Source organism: Perognathus longimembris, chromosome 23 (genome assembly GCF_023159225.1).
Source record: "Perognathus longimembris pacificus isolate PPM17 chromosome 23, ASM2315922v1, whole genome shotgun sequence".
In the NCBI taxonomy this organism is placed as follows: Eukaryota; Metazoa; Chordata; class Mammalia; order Rodentia; family Heteromyidae; genus Perognathus; species Perognathus longimembris.
The window spans coordinates 24,758,994-24,777,001 of NC_063183.1; the positions used below are offsets into that span (position 1 = coordinate 24,758,994).

At 38.8% G+C, this 18,008-nt stretch overlaps 1 protein-coding gene across 3 annotated transcripts in view; it reads left to right on the forward strand.

Annotated features, from left to right (window-relative positions):
- Ccpg1 (cell cycle progression 1) overlaps window positions 1-18,008 on the forward strand; it is a 44,013-nt gene that overhangs the window by 8,876 nt on the left and 17,129 nt on the right. For all 3 annotated transcript variants that reach the window (XM_048333300.1, XM_048333299.1, XM_048333301.1), the window contains exons 4-8: window positions 1,053-1,135; window positions 2,008-2,209; window positions 6,825-7,076; window positions 13,749-13,870; window positions 16,088-17,490. In XM_048333300.1, the coding sequence (XP_048189257.1) occupies window positions 1,053-1,135; window positions 2,008-2,209; window positions 6,825-7,076; window positions 13,749-13,870; window positions 16,088-17,490 (2,062 nt within the window). The remainder of the gene's footprint in view (window positions 1-1,052; window positions 1,136-2,007; window positions 2,210-6,824; window positions 7,077-13,748; window positions 13,871-16,087; window positions 17,491-18,008) is intronic.

An 18,008-nucleotide genomic window follows, 5' to 3' on the forward strand; every position in this document is an offset into this window, starting at 1 on the left:
TTTGCCTTAGAATATGGTATTTTATTGTATTTTTCTATGGTTGTGTACGTTTCCTGTGGGATTTGAAGCTCACATTTATGTAGAGAAATACAACTCACTAGTAGTTACCTCATAATCTTCATATTCCTAAACCTTAAAAATAATTGAATTAAAGTATAAAGTAACTATATTTTAACTTCAGAGAATAAAGTAGATGCATCAGGACCAAAAATCAAGAGATTGCATACACTGGACAAATGAGTATAAGGGTCCCCCCCCCCCTTTTTGAGACAGGATTTCCTTATGTTGTTAGGCTAGCCTCAAATTCATGATTCTACTGTCTCAGACTCCCATGGGCTAGGCTGTGAGCCTACTTCCAGCTTCCAAGAGTCTCTAACTAGCTATAAGCCAGAAGCGGAGGCAAGGCTCAAGTGATAGAGCCCCAGCGCGTTTCCGCTCTGTGGGACAGAGGAAGCTGAAGCTGGAGCTGAGCAAGAGCATGAGGTCCTAAGTACAAGTACAACTACCAGTACCAGAGGGAAAGAAAAGACTCATTTGTTTAGAATGTATACAGTACAAGCAGTACAGCAAAGTTAAATGACATGCATGTAAGGTATAGGTAATCTGTAAGCAAGCTTTTTTTCTCTGCAGTGAGTGTCTTTGGTTCTTGAGGAATGATGAATGAACTTTTAAGCAGGAAATGTGCTCCCTGGTATCTAAAAATAGATGTTCTTAGTTCTTAGGAACATCTTGGGTTAAGTAATGTTGTTATTACAAGGTAGAGCTTTTATTTAGTCAGATTAACTTTCATTTGAGTACTCAATAGATTCTAAATGAGTATAGTTCAATATCTCAAATTGTCTCTTAATTTGTTAATTACAACTTTTTAGCAATAGTAAGAGTTGCTTATAATCACTAGTGCAATAAATCCATTTGAACATATTGGAAATAGATTTTTGTCTACCCTGTTTTATGTAGGCTATTGTATTATATCGCCTTTGGAAATGAAGTTTGAAGAAAGTTATTAATAGGAAAAAAGAGATATAATTCTGTTTATCTTTGTGTTTTATCAGGAAGCAGCCAAAGCCAAGATGGCACACTGTTACTGGGAGAAACTGCTTTTCCAGTTTTGGAAGAAACCACTCCAGCAATCGAGGTAAATATGTATTTTACTCTGAATATATGATAAACAGTATCCATAGAGAATACTAATTGAAGTCTCAATTCCAGTTGTGAATTGTAAGCATATTTAATAGAAAAACAGGTCAGTTTTAATTTTAAAGTTAAGCTGTTTTGGGGACCAAGCCATAGCCTTGGCCACTGAGCTCCATCCTGAGCCCTGTCTTCTAATTTAGAAAAATCATGTGTTAATACTCTGTTAAGGATCTAATATGTATGTATGTATGTATGTATGTATGTATGTATGTATGTATGTATGTATGGCCAGTCCTGTCAGCTTAAACTCAGGGCCTTGGCCTGTCCCTGAGTTGCTTTTGCTCAAAGCTGGCACTCTATCCATGGTTTCATGAGTGCTAGTCAAACACTCTACCACTAAGCCACATTCCCTGCCCTCTTTTTAAAAATTATTTTAATAATTTTATTCCACCTTGCATATCCAAAATAGTGTCATTTCAACAGTTAAGCAATATGAACTATTATGTGATATTTTCCTTTTTCTAATTTTTTTTTTCCGCATGAATTCTTTCTACTTTGTTTTACGTGTGGTTGCATGCCATGATAGGAATTTCACATCCCTGCTTTACATCACGTGCCTGCTACTGTGTGTTCCTTTACTGGGTAGACATGATGTCTTTAGGAGTTGACAGTGGTCAAGCCCTAGTCCACATGCACATGGCTGTGAATCCAATCCCCAGTACTGAAAAGGAGAAAGAAAACAAAAGAAGTTTATTTTATTTTCACCTCATAGTGTCATAATACCTAGGGACCATTATATATTTTGAATTATACAGAAAATATAAGACTCAAATAATGATTGGATTTATTCTCTGTAAATTTGTGACTTCTTAGGTAGAGGAAACAAAGTCATCTGAACACAATGTCTATTTTGGAACTGCCAGTGATGACTCCGATATTGTTACCCTTGAGCCACCTAAGTTAGAAGAAATTGAAAGTCAAGAGGTTCTGATTGTTGAGGAGGCACACAATTCTGACGACTTTAACATGGGCTCCTCCTTGAGCAGCCAGTATGCGTTCTGCCAGCCAGAAACTGGTAAGACCCATGTAAAGGTAACACACGGATATAACACTTAACCACTTGTTTGTATTATGTTTTCTAATTCTAGCTCTCAATTTTGGGATACATTTCAGTGAAACTCAAAGCTTTTTTTTTTATTTTATTTTTTGTTTTTATATGATACTAAGGAATAGAACCCAGGGCTTCATGCATGCTAGGCAAGCACTCTACCACTAAGCCACATTCCTAGCCCTGAAACTCAAAATTGTTTCCTGAAAAAAACCTACTGTGTCTGATGTTTTCCTGGCCACTATGGCTTAGAGTAAAGCATTATTTTTTTCATAACAATAACTTCTTTTTTCTTTTTCCTTTTCCTTGTGGGTTTCCTTGTGGGAGAATTAAACCAAGGTCCTTAGGCTAGATAAGCACAACCATTGAGCTACACTCCAGCAATAGGTAGAATATCTCCCTTATTTAAAACAAAATATTGTTGGGGTTTTGGTAGCACTGAGGTGTGAACTCAGAGTCTTATATTTGCTAGCCAGGCACTCTACCACTTGAGCCACATTTTTGACTCTTTTTGCTTTAGTTTTTTCTCAGATGGGGTGTCTTGTTTTTTCCTTGGCTGGCCTATCCCATGATCATGTTCCATAAGCCACCTGTGTAACTGAGCTAATAGTCACGTGCCACACAATGCATAGATTTTTGTTTGTTTGATATGGAGTGTTGCAAATTTTTGCCCTGTTGGGTCTTGATCTTCCCAGTTACCACTACTTGTAGCTGAGATTATTATATGCACGAGCCACCATGTTTGGACCTCATTTTTAGTTCTTTGATTCAGGTTCTCACTGTATAGCCGAACTAAATAAATACATACATATGTGTATATAATATAAACTATAGGATTCCTGTTGCATTCAAATAGTCTCCCCCCCCCCTTTTGGCTTGCTTATTTTATCCTCCTTGTTTAAGAGTATGCGTGGAGCCTGCCTAGTGGCTCACACTTGTAATTCTAGTTACTCAAGAGGCTAATCTGAGGGTTGTGATTCAAAGTCAGCCTAAGCAGGAAAGTCTATGAAATTTTTTTTTTTTTTTTTTTTTTTTGTGGCTTGCACTCAGGGCCTGAGCACTGTCCCTGGCTTCTTTTTGCTCAAGGCTAGCACTCTGCCACTTGAGCCACAGCGCCACTTCTGGCCTTTTCTATATATGTGGTGCTGAGGAATCAAACCTAGGGCTTCATGTATACGAGGCAAGCACTCTTGCCACCCTCCCATATTCCCGGCCCCCATGAAACTCTTTATCTCCATTTAACCACCAGAAAACCAGAAGTGGTGCTGTGGCTTTAAGTGGTAGAGCACTAGCCTTGATTGAAAAAGCTCAGGGACAGTGCCCAGGCCCAGAATTCAAGCCTGACAACAACAACAACAACAACAAAAAAGTACAAATTGGATAGATTGAACTGGGCATAGTGGTGCAAACCTACAGTCTTGTACTCAGGAGGCTGAGGGAGGAGGTTAATTAAGACCGGCCTAGGCTACTGTTTTTTTTAAAAAAAATGGTATGTGTGTGGGGTATGGAATGAGGGCAAGAAGGGCCCAGGGTGACATATAAGAGGTCACACACTCTGCTTTTTTTTTTTTTTTTTTTGGCCAGTCCTGGGCCTTGGACTCAGGGCCTGAGCACTGTCCCTGGCTTCTTCCCGCTCCAGGCTAGCACTCTGCCACTTGAGCCACAGCGCCGCTTCTGGCCGTTTTCTGTATATGTGGGAATCTGTATATGCTGGGGAATCGAACCTAGGGCCTCGTGTATCCGAGGCAGGCACTCTTGCCACTAGGCTATATCCCCAGCCCCACACACTCAGCTTTTTCAGCAACTTGGACATATCTAAGCCTATTAATGTAAGACTTGAGGAGTTTTCAGATTATTGTACTGTTTCTTAAAAAATCTATTACTGTTATCCTTCCTACAAAAATGTTCCAATAAACAAAACATTAAAATAATAATGATACCAGCTATGTACTGCTTAACAGTGCTCTCTGCTCTGATGATCTTTTCTGGGAGATACACCATTAGGTGGTTTCATGACCTAATGTCATAAGCTTCATGGAGCTAAGACTGTAATGTGACTAGATAGATCTAATAGGATCTCCCTCGTACATGATCTATCCTTGACCGAGATGTCATTATGTAGTGCAAGTATCTGATAGCTTTTCTTTCTTATTTCCTGTTTGTTATATACCCATTGCTGAGTTGTTTTGGTTTTTATTTTTTCCCTATCCCTTTCCTCTTCATCCTTTGGCTTGTAATAGATATTACTGTATGTTTGGCTCAGTTAAAGACTGCCTGTTTTAGTGTGGCCATCTTCTACTTCCCCAGAAGGCAAAGTTGGTAACTCAAGGGAAGTTTGCGTTGTGAATGTTTCTATAATTTAGAAAGATGTGATTGTGCAGGGCGCCAGTGGCTCATGTCTGTAATCTTGGTTACTCAGGACCTGGCTGAGATCTAGGGATCATTGTTTGAAGCCAGAAGGCAGAAACATCTGTGAGACTCTTGCTCCAGTTAACCACCAAAAAGCCAGAAGTAGAGCTGTGGTTCAAGTGGTAGAGTGCTAGCCTTGAGCAAAAAGGTCAAGGACAGCACCCAGGCCCTGAGTTCAAGCCCCATGACCAACACACATACACCATTATATTTAATTTAGAATAGATAGCTGTGTTACATAATGAAATATTTTCAATTATTTTTCTTTTTGTTATATATAATAAAGCTTTACGCATCTTTTTTTCCTGTTTATTCACAAAAGAAAGGTGGTGGGAGAAGCTGTGGAAGATTCCTGAATGCATAAGGGGCTGGGATGATCGGCTGAAACACCATGCTCCTAGCCAACTCGCTTTCCAAGGTGGTCTAAGTCTGATCAGCTTCTCAAGAGCTGAGTGTGCCCAGTCACATTTCCTTTTTACTAAGTGCTTTTAAAAATACCTGTTACTTGTGATACTCTTAAGAGATATTCAACATAGATTTTGTTTAAAAAAAAAGCAACCAAAAGCTGGCTAAGCTTATTTGCATGCTTTTGCATTACTTGCATCTTGGACTGCGGGCTAAATTATGCTTTAAAAGGAGCTTGAAAAGAAAAATACTTCAGCACAATTGTATGTATGGGTTAAAAAAGATGGAAGCGTTAGATAAAGATGAATATTTTAATGTGAGGTAGGCTGATTTTGTACAATATATAATGAAGGCAAAATGGATAGTAGAACACCATTTGGGGAATTTTGACAAAATGGTTTGTTAATACAATTACTTATTATAGTTTTTATGTCAGAAAGTTTGACCAAAATAATCAGCCATGAGCATGAATGCCTTTGTAATATATAATGTTTAAGTCTTATTTTTCTCTTTGTCCAAGAAATGTAACCTCATACCTGAGGCAATGGCATCTTGGAAAAGCATCTTGGATCAAGACTAATCAGATAAACATGATGGGCATAAAAAAGGGTCACAACCAAAAGATCTCAGTGGCATCCATGTTACTAAACATTAGGACTATTCCTTGATAGTGACTTCTCTGTGTGTGTTGTTGTGAGAGCTGATTAAACTCACAGTACTAACCCAAGTCACCACCTTTCCTGTGGCATGGTTATCATGGTTACCCTGTCTTCTGAAAAATTGTTTTGCTTTTGTGAAGCATGAGATTTATTTGGGAGCTTTGAATTAAATTCCATTTCACATTTTATCCCTACTTTTAGTGCTTTGCTTTTCTTCAAATTGGCCTACTGAAGTTATAACTGAGTGATTTTTCTTCTGTGTGAATCTATAGTTTGCTGAAATAGGGCACAGTGTTAAGAAGTGATACAATTTTGAATAAAAAGGATGTTGCTATTTCTGGGGAATGTTTCCTAAACTTGAGATTTTTTTGTGCATTAAAAAATTTCCTTCTTTGTTTTTCATTCTTTTCATAAGGGAGCAGTACCAGTGTAGTTCTTAATTTTGAGATAGCTCTTGTGTCACTTCCTCATGCTGACATATTTACTAGAGGGTAAAATTAAAAACCTTCTAGTAAGAGTGGCAGTCGAAGGGAAGGGCTCATCTGACTTCTGGAAACCTGTATTACTAAACCATAATGCTATGACCTTGTTGGGTGACCCCATGGGATAGGGGGCAGGTACACTGAGGAAACTTTTGGTGGCTGTTTTATGTTGCAAGCTGCAAGAACTGTTTGATACCTTCCTGTGCTGCTTATACGTAGTTGAGCTTTTTTTTTTTTTTTTTAACTGAAGAGACAGGATTTTTTTTTCCTTCAGAAACAGTATTTGTGTTACATGGTTCTGATAACAATGAAATACTACAAGAATGAATGATTGCTCTAAAAATATAAGCTACCAGGAGGAAGGTAGATGGTTAAACCCCTTACTCCCCCGAAAAGTAGACATCTCAAATTAGGGAATATCTATAACAGATTCCCGTACTGGAGGTCTTTTTTGTTTCTGCTTATGTTGGTAAATTGGACATTTGCGTTTTGGTTTGTGTTGGTTTTCATTTTTGGCTGTCTCATGTTAAAAGGCATGTATGGATGGCATTAGTTTCTATAAATGTATTTCCTGGGAAAGCTTTGCTAAAAATTTTAACACTTATATTACCAATTTTTTTAAAATAGTATTTTCATCTCAGCCTAATGATGACGAATCAAGTAGTGATGAAACCAGCCATCAGCCCAGTCCTACCTACCGCCGCCGCCGTGGGAGGAAGAAGACAGTTTCTACTTCAGAATCTGAGGAACGGCTGCTTGCTGAGCAAGAACATGAACCTTCTAAGGAGTTGAGTAAACGCCAGTTCAGTAGTGGTCTCAATAAGTGTGTTATACTTGCTTTGGTCATTGCTATCAGCATGGGATTTGGACATTTCTATGGTAAGTATTTGAAAATGAGTAAGATAGATGTAAAGTGGTCCTTTAAAGTGTAAAGGGTTGAGGCACTTACTAGGAGATGAGGGACTATGGAACTCTGCTCACTGAATTATTAAATACATGGTTAGCAATTTGATGTTACTATTTTCTCATTTGGTGGACAATGGAGGTAGTGCTGCCTATCTCCAAATACTTTGTGTGTAAATGATGCAGACCCCAGTTAGATTGGCCAACAGTGTAAATTCGAATAACAACAGTTGTTGGTGAGGATGTGGGGGAAAAGGAGCCCTACATACTGTTGGTGGGAATGTAAACTAGTACCCATTCTGAATAGCAGTCTGGAGGGTTCCTCAAAAAGCTAAACATTGACCTTCCCCATACCACTCCTAGGCTCTGTACCTAGCTCTATACCCAGAACATCACAAAGCCAGGATATGATAAAGATACCAGTGCATCCGTGCTCATTGCCTCACTATTCACAATAGCCAAGAGAAGGAAGTAGCCCTGATGCCCTACAGTAGATGAGTGGATCCCCAAAATGTGGTACCTATACACAATGGAATTTTACACAGACATTAGAGAGAATAAAATGATGTCATTTGCAGGGAAATAGATGGAACTTGTTCTCTCTGATATGTAGAAATTAGATCTAAAAGATACTGGGATGTGATAGATTATACAGGACTCTGTATACAGTGAAACCAAAAGAAGATACTCTTAAGAGACAGACACAAAGGCGAAATGCCTACGTGCCTCTTCATATTAACATAAAATATTGTATGTAGAAGCAAACTCTAAGATATGGAAACAAGAAACCTTTCTTTCCCTTTTTCATTTTTTATATCTATTTTTGATGATTCTTTTCCTTATGTATGGTGTATTGTGCATATTTTCAGGAGGGCTGGAGGGAGAGTACAGAACTTGAGGAAAGAAGGGTAAAAAAGTACAGCAGTGGAGCTCACTGGACACTGATGAAAGTGAACTATACAACACGTAGGTGGAGACCAGATGGAGCCACTGGGAGATAATGAGGGAACAAAATACACTGTTCAAAAGGCAACATAATTACCTGACTCGTGTAATTGTAATCCCTTTGTGAATCATCTCTACAATAACAACAAATTAATTAAAAAAAACAAATATAAGATCAAGTACCTGTAGTTTATACCTGTAAGTCCCAGCTGATCATGGTACTGAGTCAGAATTTCTTGACTGAAGAAGTTTGAAACTAGCATAGGCATCATAGCCAGACTTTGGCTCAGTAAAGAAAAGGAGCCAGGTGGGAGGCTCGTACCTCTACTCAGAACACTGAGATTGGGATCATCTAGGTTTCAGGCCAGCCCTTGCAAAAAAAAAAAAAAAAGAAAAAAAGGCTTATGAGACTTCATGTCAAATGGAAGAAGTGCAGCATGGTAGTATGTACCTGTCATCTGAAAAGAGGAATTTTTTTTCCATGTGATATTGTTTTTCATATAGGAATCTTAACTGTTGTCTTACTTATGATTGCACAAAGACAGGAAATGAACATTCACACCTCATTCTGTTGGACTTTGCTGTGAGAGTATACTTTCCAAAGAAATGACTTGCATCTTGGCACATTCATAGGTTTTTAGTGTGTCTACATAAACTCTCCATTTGGTCCACATTATCTATGCTCTTTCTGTTTTGTTATTTTCAACAATGTGTTCTTTATGAAAAGATAGAATTGCAAGTGCCCTGTGCTGTTTATGGAAAAGCTGTTATTTAGTGTGTGTGTGTGTGTGTGTGTGTGTGTGCGTGCGTGTGTTGGTATAGGAGCTTGAACTCTGGGCCTGGGCACTTAGCTTTTTTACTCTAGGCTGGTGCTCTACCACTAGAGCCACAGCTCCACTCCTGCTTTTTGGTGGTTAGTCAGAGATAAGAGTCTCACAGACTTCCCTATGTGGGCTGGCTTTGAAACATCCTCAGATACCAGACTTAAGAGTAGTTAGAATTATAGGGGTGAGACACCAGCACCCAGCTCAGAATTATGAAGACAATACTTGCTTTTAGAAATAAGTTCTTAGATTACTGATGGATGCCTGTTTGAATTTAATGCTGAGGCACTATGACTTGTATTCTCCCTTGAATTTTGTAGTAATGAAGTTTGATTTGAAATACACATTAAACTTTATTGAGTACCTGGATCAGTTATATGATAAGATTTTCAGTATGAATTTTTTCCCTTTACAGGTAAACATGAAGGTAACAAAGGAGATCTTAGTCTTTTTCTTACTAAAAGCAAACATTGTTGAAGTGGTTTTTAATATTAATACAAGCTGTATTAAGAAATCTTACCAATTGCATGCTCTTTGAATATTTTGTAGAAAGTTCAGTTCAGAAGAGTCCTTTCAAAAAATGAGAATTACTTCATTTAGTATTTTGTTCACTCGTAAGATTTACTTCAATAATAACTAATAAAATAGTTTTCTGTATAACTTCATATAAGCCTTTTCCAAATGTAAAACACTTGGGTGACATAGTGGTATATACCACTATCTACAGTATAGAAAATTGGTTTGATAACAATGTAAGACTCATCCTGAATGACCTTTCAACTTGGTTGCAACATTTTTTTTTCTGAATGCTGACACTGAATCTCAGTATTATTCTGGATTTGCTTTCAGAGCTAGTTTGAATTTCCCATTCACTTACATGTGTCCCTAAGCAATCATTTGCATTATAAACAAACTACTAAGTACTGCTTAAAACATTCGCCAGCCTTGGCCCCTTGTAAGTTTAGAGTATCCCATCTTCTTTGGAAGAGAGAGCTAAGGATACTAAAATAGTATACTCCAATACTTTGTTCAGTTCTGAAAGTGTTTCTGAATGTTAAAATATATATATATATATATATATGTATGTATGTATGTATGTATGAAGTATTTCCTTGTTCCTGTTGATTTTCTTTTCTCATGTAGTTTCTGTAAGTATTGCTCTTGACTCCTTCACCAGGCAGCCATAGTAGTTGCTAAGTTAGATAGTACACTTAACTGAATTACCCTTGGTATAGGGATTTGAGTTAGGTCTGCTCTTTTTTTTTTTTTTTTTTTTTGCCAGTCCTGGGCTTGGACTCAGGGCCTGAGCACTGTCCCTGGCTTCTTTTTTGCTCAAGGCTAGCACTCTGCCACTTGAGCCACAGTGCCACTTCTGGCTATTTTCTGTATATGTGGTGCTGGGGAATTGAACCCAGGGCCTCCTGTATACGAGGCAAGCACTCTTGCCACTAGGCCATATCCCCAGCCCAGGTCTGCTCTTGATAGGCAGAAGGAAAGATGGACATTCCAGCCAGTGACCTGAGTATTCAAGGAAGAAACAAACTTTCTGACTTTTGAAGCTGAGAGGATGGCTGGAGTATAGATGAGTTACTTTGAAATAATGGAGTAGGTGGATGCTATAAAAATCTTGGAATCTGGGTAGGGAAGTTGTATTAATTCATTTAGTGACGTAACAGGAATGAGAAAGTGGGAGAAAGTGCTGGAAGATAAGTATGGCATGGAACAAACTGAACAGCTTGCTTTATAGCCAGAGATTTGGTGAGGAGGGCCTTGAAAATGTTAGTGGCAGCAAGGATGCACAGAAGTTAGTAAAATAAGGGGTTGTGAGGACTAACAAGATAGGACTGATCCTGGATACTTGGGGTATTGGTAGACTTAAATTTTAGGAAGTGTGCTAGCTGTTTTTGTTTTGGGCTATATCCAGGAAAGAGTTTTGCTAGATGATGAAGTAAATAGTTGACAGATGTGGTACTGAAATTCATTGTTGAGTGGTTTAGAATAGTGCCTGAGCTTTGACATGTTCCTCCCCTTAAAGAAGCTACCAAAAGTGTACCCAGAATCAACTAAATATATTGTCCAGAAGCTCTTGTTAGTGGTGGCAACTATCTGAGAAGTCATTCAATACAAGAAAGCAGGCAGTGTTTGTTGACATGACTAGGCCAAAAATTATTATTATTATTAATTAATTAATTTATTTATTTATTTGGTCAGTCCTGGGCTTGGACTCAGGGCCTGGGCACTGTCCCTGGCTTCTTTTTGCTCAAGGCTAGCACTCTACCACTTGAGCCACAGCGCCACTTCTGGCCATTTTCTGTATATGTGGTGCTGGGGAATTGAACCCAGGGCCTCATGTGTATGAGGCAGGCACTCTTGCCACTAGGCCATATCCTCAGCCCTAGGCCAAAAATTATGCCTTGGCTAATAACACCTTATTGGTGTTAATGGATGAAGATGTAGGGGAAGAAAGCATCACTTACTGATTAGGGAAATTGCAGAAGGCCAGGGGCTGGGGATATGGCCTAGTGGCAAGAGTGCTTGCCTCATATACATGAGGCCCTGGGTTCAATTCCCCAGCACCACATATACAGAAAATGGCCAGAAGTGGCGCTGTGGCTCAAGTGGTAGAGTGCTAGCCTTGAGCAAAAAGAAGCCAGGGACAGTGCTCAGGCCCTGAGTCCAAGCCCCAGGACTGGCCAAAATAAATAAATAAGTAAATAAATAAATAAAAAATTGCAGAAGGTCACCTATTAAAGTAAGACAGTCATCAGTCATGTGCTAAGTCATCATCCCATACAGTTAGATCTCAACAGAAATTTACTTATTTGCCAACAGCAAAGGAATCAGTCTTGCTAGCATTTTGAAGGAATGCTACAGGTTTCCTCATACTGTGGAGATTATATCTAGATGTAATAATTATAGCGATTTCCAATTAAAGTCTTACTTCGGGTAACTTTGAATCAAGTTTGCCATGTTTCTGTATGTCAGAAATGTAAAGGAAAAAATGAAATCTTACACAGAATTTCTAACTTGTTAACTGTTAGAATACTTGCCAAGTTGTTTGCAGTAAGTTAGTGGTTTTTTTTTAGTTTTTTTCAAAATGTAGTAAAGATTAAAAATACAGTCTGTAGCAGTAAGAAGAAAAATAAGCTATTATTATTTTGTTTTGAAGTTCTATGTGTGTACTTGGTACTGTCAGGTGCATTTTGCCCTATTTCTAGTTTCCTGTGGTTTCCTCATGCATGAAGCATGTAGCAGCATGTAAACAGTATGTGTTAGCAAAATTAATGTTTTGATTTTGAGGTGAAAGTAAAGGAATTTTCCTTTATCCTGCCTGGGATAGGAATAGTGGTACTACAATACAGACTTAACCATTGTGGGTCCCCCAACCCATCCCAAAGATGTGGGTACTCTTCTCTCCTCCCCCACCCTACCTCCCAGTGGTGCTGGGTATTGAATGCAGGGGCACTGCAAATATGAGCAAGGGCTTTATTGCTGAGTTACAGCTCCAGCTGTGTGGCAGAATTCTTTTAAGAATTTGAGAGTGGTGGGCAATCATAGTCAGATTATTTAATATACTTTTCTTTTTGGTCTGTGTTCTATAGCAGTTTTTGTGGTGGTTGTTGTTGGTTGTGGGGTTTGAACTCTGTGACTGGGTGCTGTCCCTGATCTTCAGCTTAAGGCTAATGCTCCAACACTTTGAGTCACTTCTGGTTTTCTGGTGGTTAATTGAAGAGTCTTACAGACTTTCCTGCCCAGGCTGGCTTTCGATCCTCAGATCTTAGCTTCCTGAATAGCTAAGATTACAGGCATGAGCCACTAGTGCCTGCCACTTTAGCAAAATATTAAGAGTTATTTTCATTTTTTCCTGCATTAACTTTTAACCTGTTGGAGGAAAAACCCCACCATGAATCGTTTCTCTGTGTAAAGGAGTTTAAAACACTTTATATACTTCAAAAATATCTTCGACAATAAAGCTAAGTCCATTTAATATGATAGAGTGGTGCAAGCTAGTCTGTTATGTCCCAGGGTGCTGATGGCTCACGCCTATAATCCTAGCTGTTCAGGAGGCTGAGATCATAGCCAGCCTGGGCAGGATAGTGTATTGAGACTCTTTATCTCCAAGTAACCAGCAGTAAGCTGGAAGTGGAGTTTGTGGGTCAAATGCTAGCCTTGAGCAAAAAAGCAGCTCAGGGACAGTGCTCAGGCTCTTAAACTCCAGCTCTAGGAACAGTACACACAGAAAAAAGTTTCTGCATGTATGTTTAGTAAAACAAGTGAACCTAATCAGCATTATTAATCAGTATTACAGGTAGCATATAATGAATGATATCCTGAGCTTACTTATGTGCTCTTTGTTTATAGGATACAACCTGTATGTGTCTCTGCCAATATTGAAGCTTCAGCATAAGGCTTTGTGCTCTCAACCTTTTTTAGTTCATGGCTAGTGCTCTACCATTTAAACCATACCTAAAATCTAGCTTTTTTTCTTATTAATTGGAGATAGAGTTTCAGCATTTGCTGCTGAGGCTGGATCCTCTGATCTCACCCTCTTGAGTAGCTAGGATTACAGATGTGAGCCACTGGTGCTTTATAATGACAGCTCTTTTTTGCACCAGTACTAGGGCTTGAACTCAAGAGCCTTGTGCTCACTTGATTTGCTTGCTAGGTTGGTGCTCTGCCACTGAAGCCATGCTTCCAGTCAGACTTTGCTGGTTAACTGGACATGGAGTTTGGTTGACTTTTCTGCCCTGACTAGCTTTGAACCTCAGTTGTCTGTATCTCATATATATATATATATATGTAGATTAAGTATATTATGTGTTTGTATATATTTGCTGTCATAATGCTGTTATATATCGATAATGATTTTTCATTTTAGGCACAATTCAGATTCAAAAGCGTCAACAGTTAGTCAGAAATATCCATGAAGATGAATTGAGTGATATGAAGGATTATCTTTTTCAATGTCAACAAGAACAGGAGTCCCTTACAGATTCTAAGGTGTGTATCAGTAACATTAAAATTGTTTGCGGGTATCTGTGCTGTTTAGATCTAAGTTGAGATGAGCATCTTAAAAGTGTTGATAAAAATTGTTTAGATCAACTGCTAAATCCTACTTAGTGTCATGGAGTGTGTCATATTTCTCATGATAACCATATATATGTATAGTTTTGTGTGTGTGTGACTCTTGGGGCTTGAACTCAGGACCTGGGCATTATTTCTGAGCTTTTTTTGCTCAAGCCTAGCACTCTACCACTTGAATCACCATTCTATTTCTGGCATTTTGATGGTTAGTTGAACATAGAGTCTCGTAGACTTAGCTGCCTGAGCTAACTTTGAATGGGATCCTCAGTTCTTAGCCTACTGAGTAGCTAGGATCACAGGCATAAGCCACCAGAGCCCAGCTGATAGAGCCCAGCTGATAACCCTATATTAAGCAAATATTTCATTTTAAAGATGGAAAAAGAGGTTCAGAAAGTGGCATGTGTGCCTACCTTTTGTAAAGTTCAATCCCACCACAAGAGTTGGAAATACTATAAGCAGGCTGAGATCTGAGGACCATGGTTCCCAGGAAGGTTTTTTTCCCCCCTCTTTTATTATTAAATAGTTGTACAAAGGCTTTGTGATTTCATAACCCATGAATACTCTCAGCTGTAATTTTAACTGCCTTTGATAATGTGTTAATTTACTGAATCATAGTTTTTGTTATCTTTTTTCTTTGAAATTAAAAAAATTGTTATAAAGGTGACGTACAGAGAGATTACAGTTACATAAGTCAGGTAATAAGTGTTTTGTTATCTTTGATGTTAAAGTTGTTGCTAATAGACACTTAAAAGTAAAACTAGATCAATGAAAGCTACTTTGAACTGCAGAGAAATGTTCTATAAGCCCTGTTGAGCACCATTTCTGTTAGTCATGGGTACTGAGTTACATTACTCTGTGTGCATTAGGGTTACTATAATCTGGTTTATATAGTGACTTCAGAAGTTTATATGAAATTGGGGAAATTAGGTGTATCTGTTGTCATATAATTGTTACCAGTTCAGTCTGTCCTCTTACTATAGAATTTTATGACTTATCTACATTTAACCTAGAAATGCTATTTGTATAAGATTAAATTGTTTCCTCAAAGAACACTGACTACAAATAGAAATTTTTGTTTTTTTTGTGTTGGACCTGAGACTTGAACTCAGGGCCTGGGAGTTATCTCTGAATTTCTTTTGCTTAGGGCTAATGCTCTACCACTTGAACCACAGCTCCCTTTCTAGCTCGTTCTGAGTAGTTTATTAGAGATGAGTTTCATGGACTTTTCTGCCCTGGCTGGTTTGAGCCTTGATCCTCAGATCTCAGCCTCCTGAGTAGCTAGGATTAGAGGCATGAGCCACCAGCCCCCAGCTAGAATTTTTTAAAGCTGAAAGTATGCTCTAGATGGGTCTATAAGCTAATGAGTACTTCATACTATTATGGAAATCCCCAATTAGAAGTACTCTCTCCCTCTCTGTCACCGCCTAGTGCCCTCAGTGCTGGAGAAGGGATCCAGGGCCTGGTGCATGCTACGCAAGTGCTCTGTTACCAAGCACATCTCCAGCCCTCTTTAAAGTTTTGAGAGCTCTTGGTAACTTTTCCTTGTCTTTAAATTATTTTATCATGCAATTGTTAGAGCCAACTATCAGTGGCTCATTGTAGTCCTAACTTGTCAGGAGGCTGAGATCTGAGGATCATGATTTAAAACCAGCCCCAGCAAGGAAAGTCCATGAATCTTAGCTCCAATTAAACACCAAATGGCCACAGTTGGAGCTGTTGCTCCAAATAGAGCTCTAGCTTGAGTAAAAATGCTCAGGGAAGCTGGGTACTGGTGGCTCACACCTGTAATCCTAGCTTCTTGGGAGAATGAGATCTGAGGATCATAGTTCAAAGCCAGCCTGGGCATGAACGTCTGTGAGATTCTTATCTCCAATTAACCACCAGAAAACCAGAAGTGGAGATGTGTGGCTCAAGGTGGTAGAGTGCTAGCCTTGACAAAAAAGCTTAGGGACAGTGCCTACGTTGAGTTCAAGCCCCACGATTGACAAAAAAAGCTCAGGGTCAGCATACTGTTCCTAGCCCTAGGATACTGATCAGATAGGAACATGTTCATTGGCGATAAGCATTAAAGATTCAAGTTTACCTTTTTTTTCTTAAAAACTTTTTTTTTGTTTTCTTTGAAAAACAATTTAGTCATCGAAAGAAAATCTTGCCAGTTGTTGGACCCTTACTGAAGCTGAAAAGATTTCCTTTGAAACTCAGAAAAATAACCTTGCTACGGAAAATCAGTATCTAAGACTAACTCTGGAGAAGGATGAAAAAGCCATATCTTTATTACAGGAAGAATTAAGGAAACTAAGGGAACAGATAAGAATATTGGAAGATAAAGGGACCAATCTTGAATTACATTCAGAAAATCAGAAACTTAAGCAGCATTTGGAAGAGGAAAAGCAGAAAACACACACCTTCCTTAGTCAGAGGGACACTCTGTCAGCCGAAGCAAGGATGCTGAGGACGGAGCTGGAGCGAGAGCGGCTTGCAGCAGTGGCTTTGAGGCTGGAACTCCAGCAGATAAACACCCAGCCCCAGGACAACTCTGAATCTCCCAATTCGCTGGATGAGAAAAGGGAAATTGTGCTCTTGCAGCAGAGGCTCACTGAGATGGAGCAGAAGTTAGTCTTTGAGCAGCAACGCTCTGATCTATGGGAAAGACTGTACGTGGAGGCAAAAGATCAAAATGGGAAGGAAGAAACAGATGGCAAAAAGAAAGGTAGCAGAGGAAGCCACAGGGCTAAGAGCAAGTCAAAGGAAACACTCTTAGGAACAGTTAAGGAGACATTTGATGCCATGAAGAATTCTACCAAGGAGTTTGTAAGACATCATAAAGAAAAAATTAAGCAGGCAAAGGAAGCTGTCAAGGAAAATCTGAAAAAATTCTCAGATTCAGTTAAATCCACTTTCCGACATTTTAAAGATACTACGAAAAACATCTTTGATGAAAAGGGCAACAAAAGATTTGGCACTACAAAGGAAACAACAGCTGAGAAACCAAGGACAGTTTTTAGTGACTATTTGTATCCACAATTTAGGTCAAACAAACCAAACCAGGACTGCAGAGGCCCTACTATGCAACATGACAGAAGGAAAGAGAAGCCAGTGCCCTTTGAAGAATACGGAAGAGATGCAAACCCACCAAAGGGCAGTGCTGAGCACAACTGTAGGGAAAAGCATCATTCTTCCAGGAAAATGTGTTCTAATATATTTGAAGGTGCTCGGCAGGAATCCAAGAGAAGCCCCTTTAATATAGTGACTCCTGTAAGGATAGCTGAATTTAGACAAATAATGGAAAGGTTCTTGTTAAAAGAACTGAGAGCTTTTCATCACTGGAAAGAACTTGATCAGTTCATCAGTAAGTTTTTCCTCAATGGTCTGTTTCGACATGATCAGAAGCCCTTCCTGGACTTTGTTAATGATGTTCAAGATTATCTTAGCAACATGAAGGAGTATCAAGTAGATAATGATGGCGTGTTTGAGAAGTTGGATGAATACATATACAGACACTTTGCTCACTCTTTCCCCCCTCCACTTGGACCCAGGTCGGTTTACATAAACCCATGTTATTATAATAGTTTCTGACATTTGTAGAGCAGAGAGCATTTTTAACATTTGCTTAGTTTCTTGGAGTGTTACTGTTTCTAAAAGAAATGTTTTTTTTATTGCTACTGAAAATTTACAATCATTTGAAGGGTTATAGTTAGAAAAGTAGGGCTATTGCAGATGAAAATTTAATATGGCATCACTTCAACTTGAGGAAATGATTTAAAAAAATAAGGCCATATGATTCCTGATCTGGCCAGTTTTGTTTTTTCAGTTTCATATGAAACTATGATTATCTTTAAGGGAAGTTACTTGGTTAGCTTAAGAGGCTAGGAGTGAACAACAGAAATGTCGCTCTAAAGTCAGAAGAGCGGATGCAGTTCTAATGGCCTATCCGTCTTCATTTTTCTACTCTACCTACCAATTTAATTATTATACTTTATACTCTTATTGATAAGGATGGGTAGTGGCTTGATGAAGCAAACTCAGCAAGCCAGACATTCAGTGTGTTCATAAG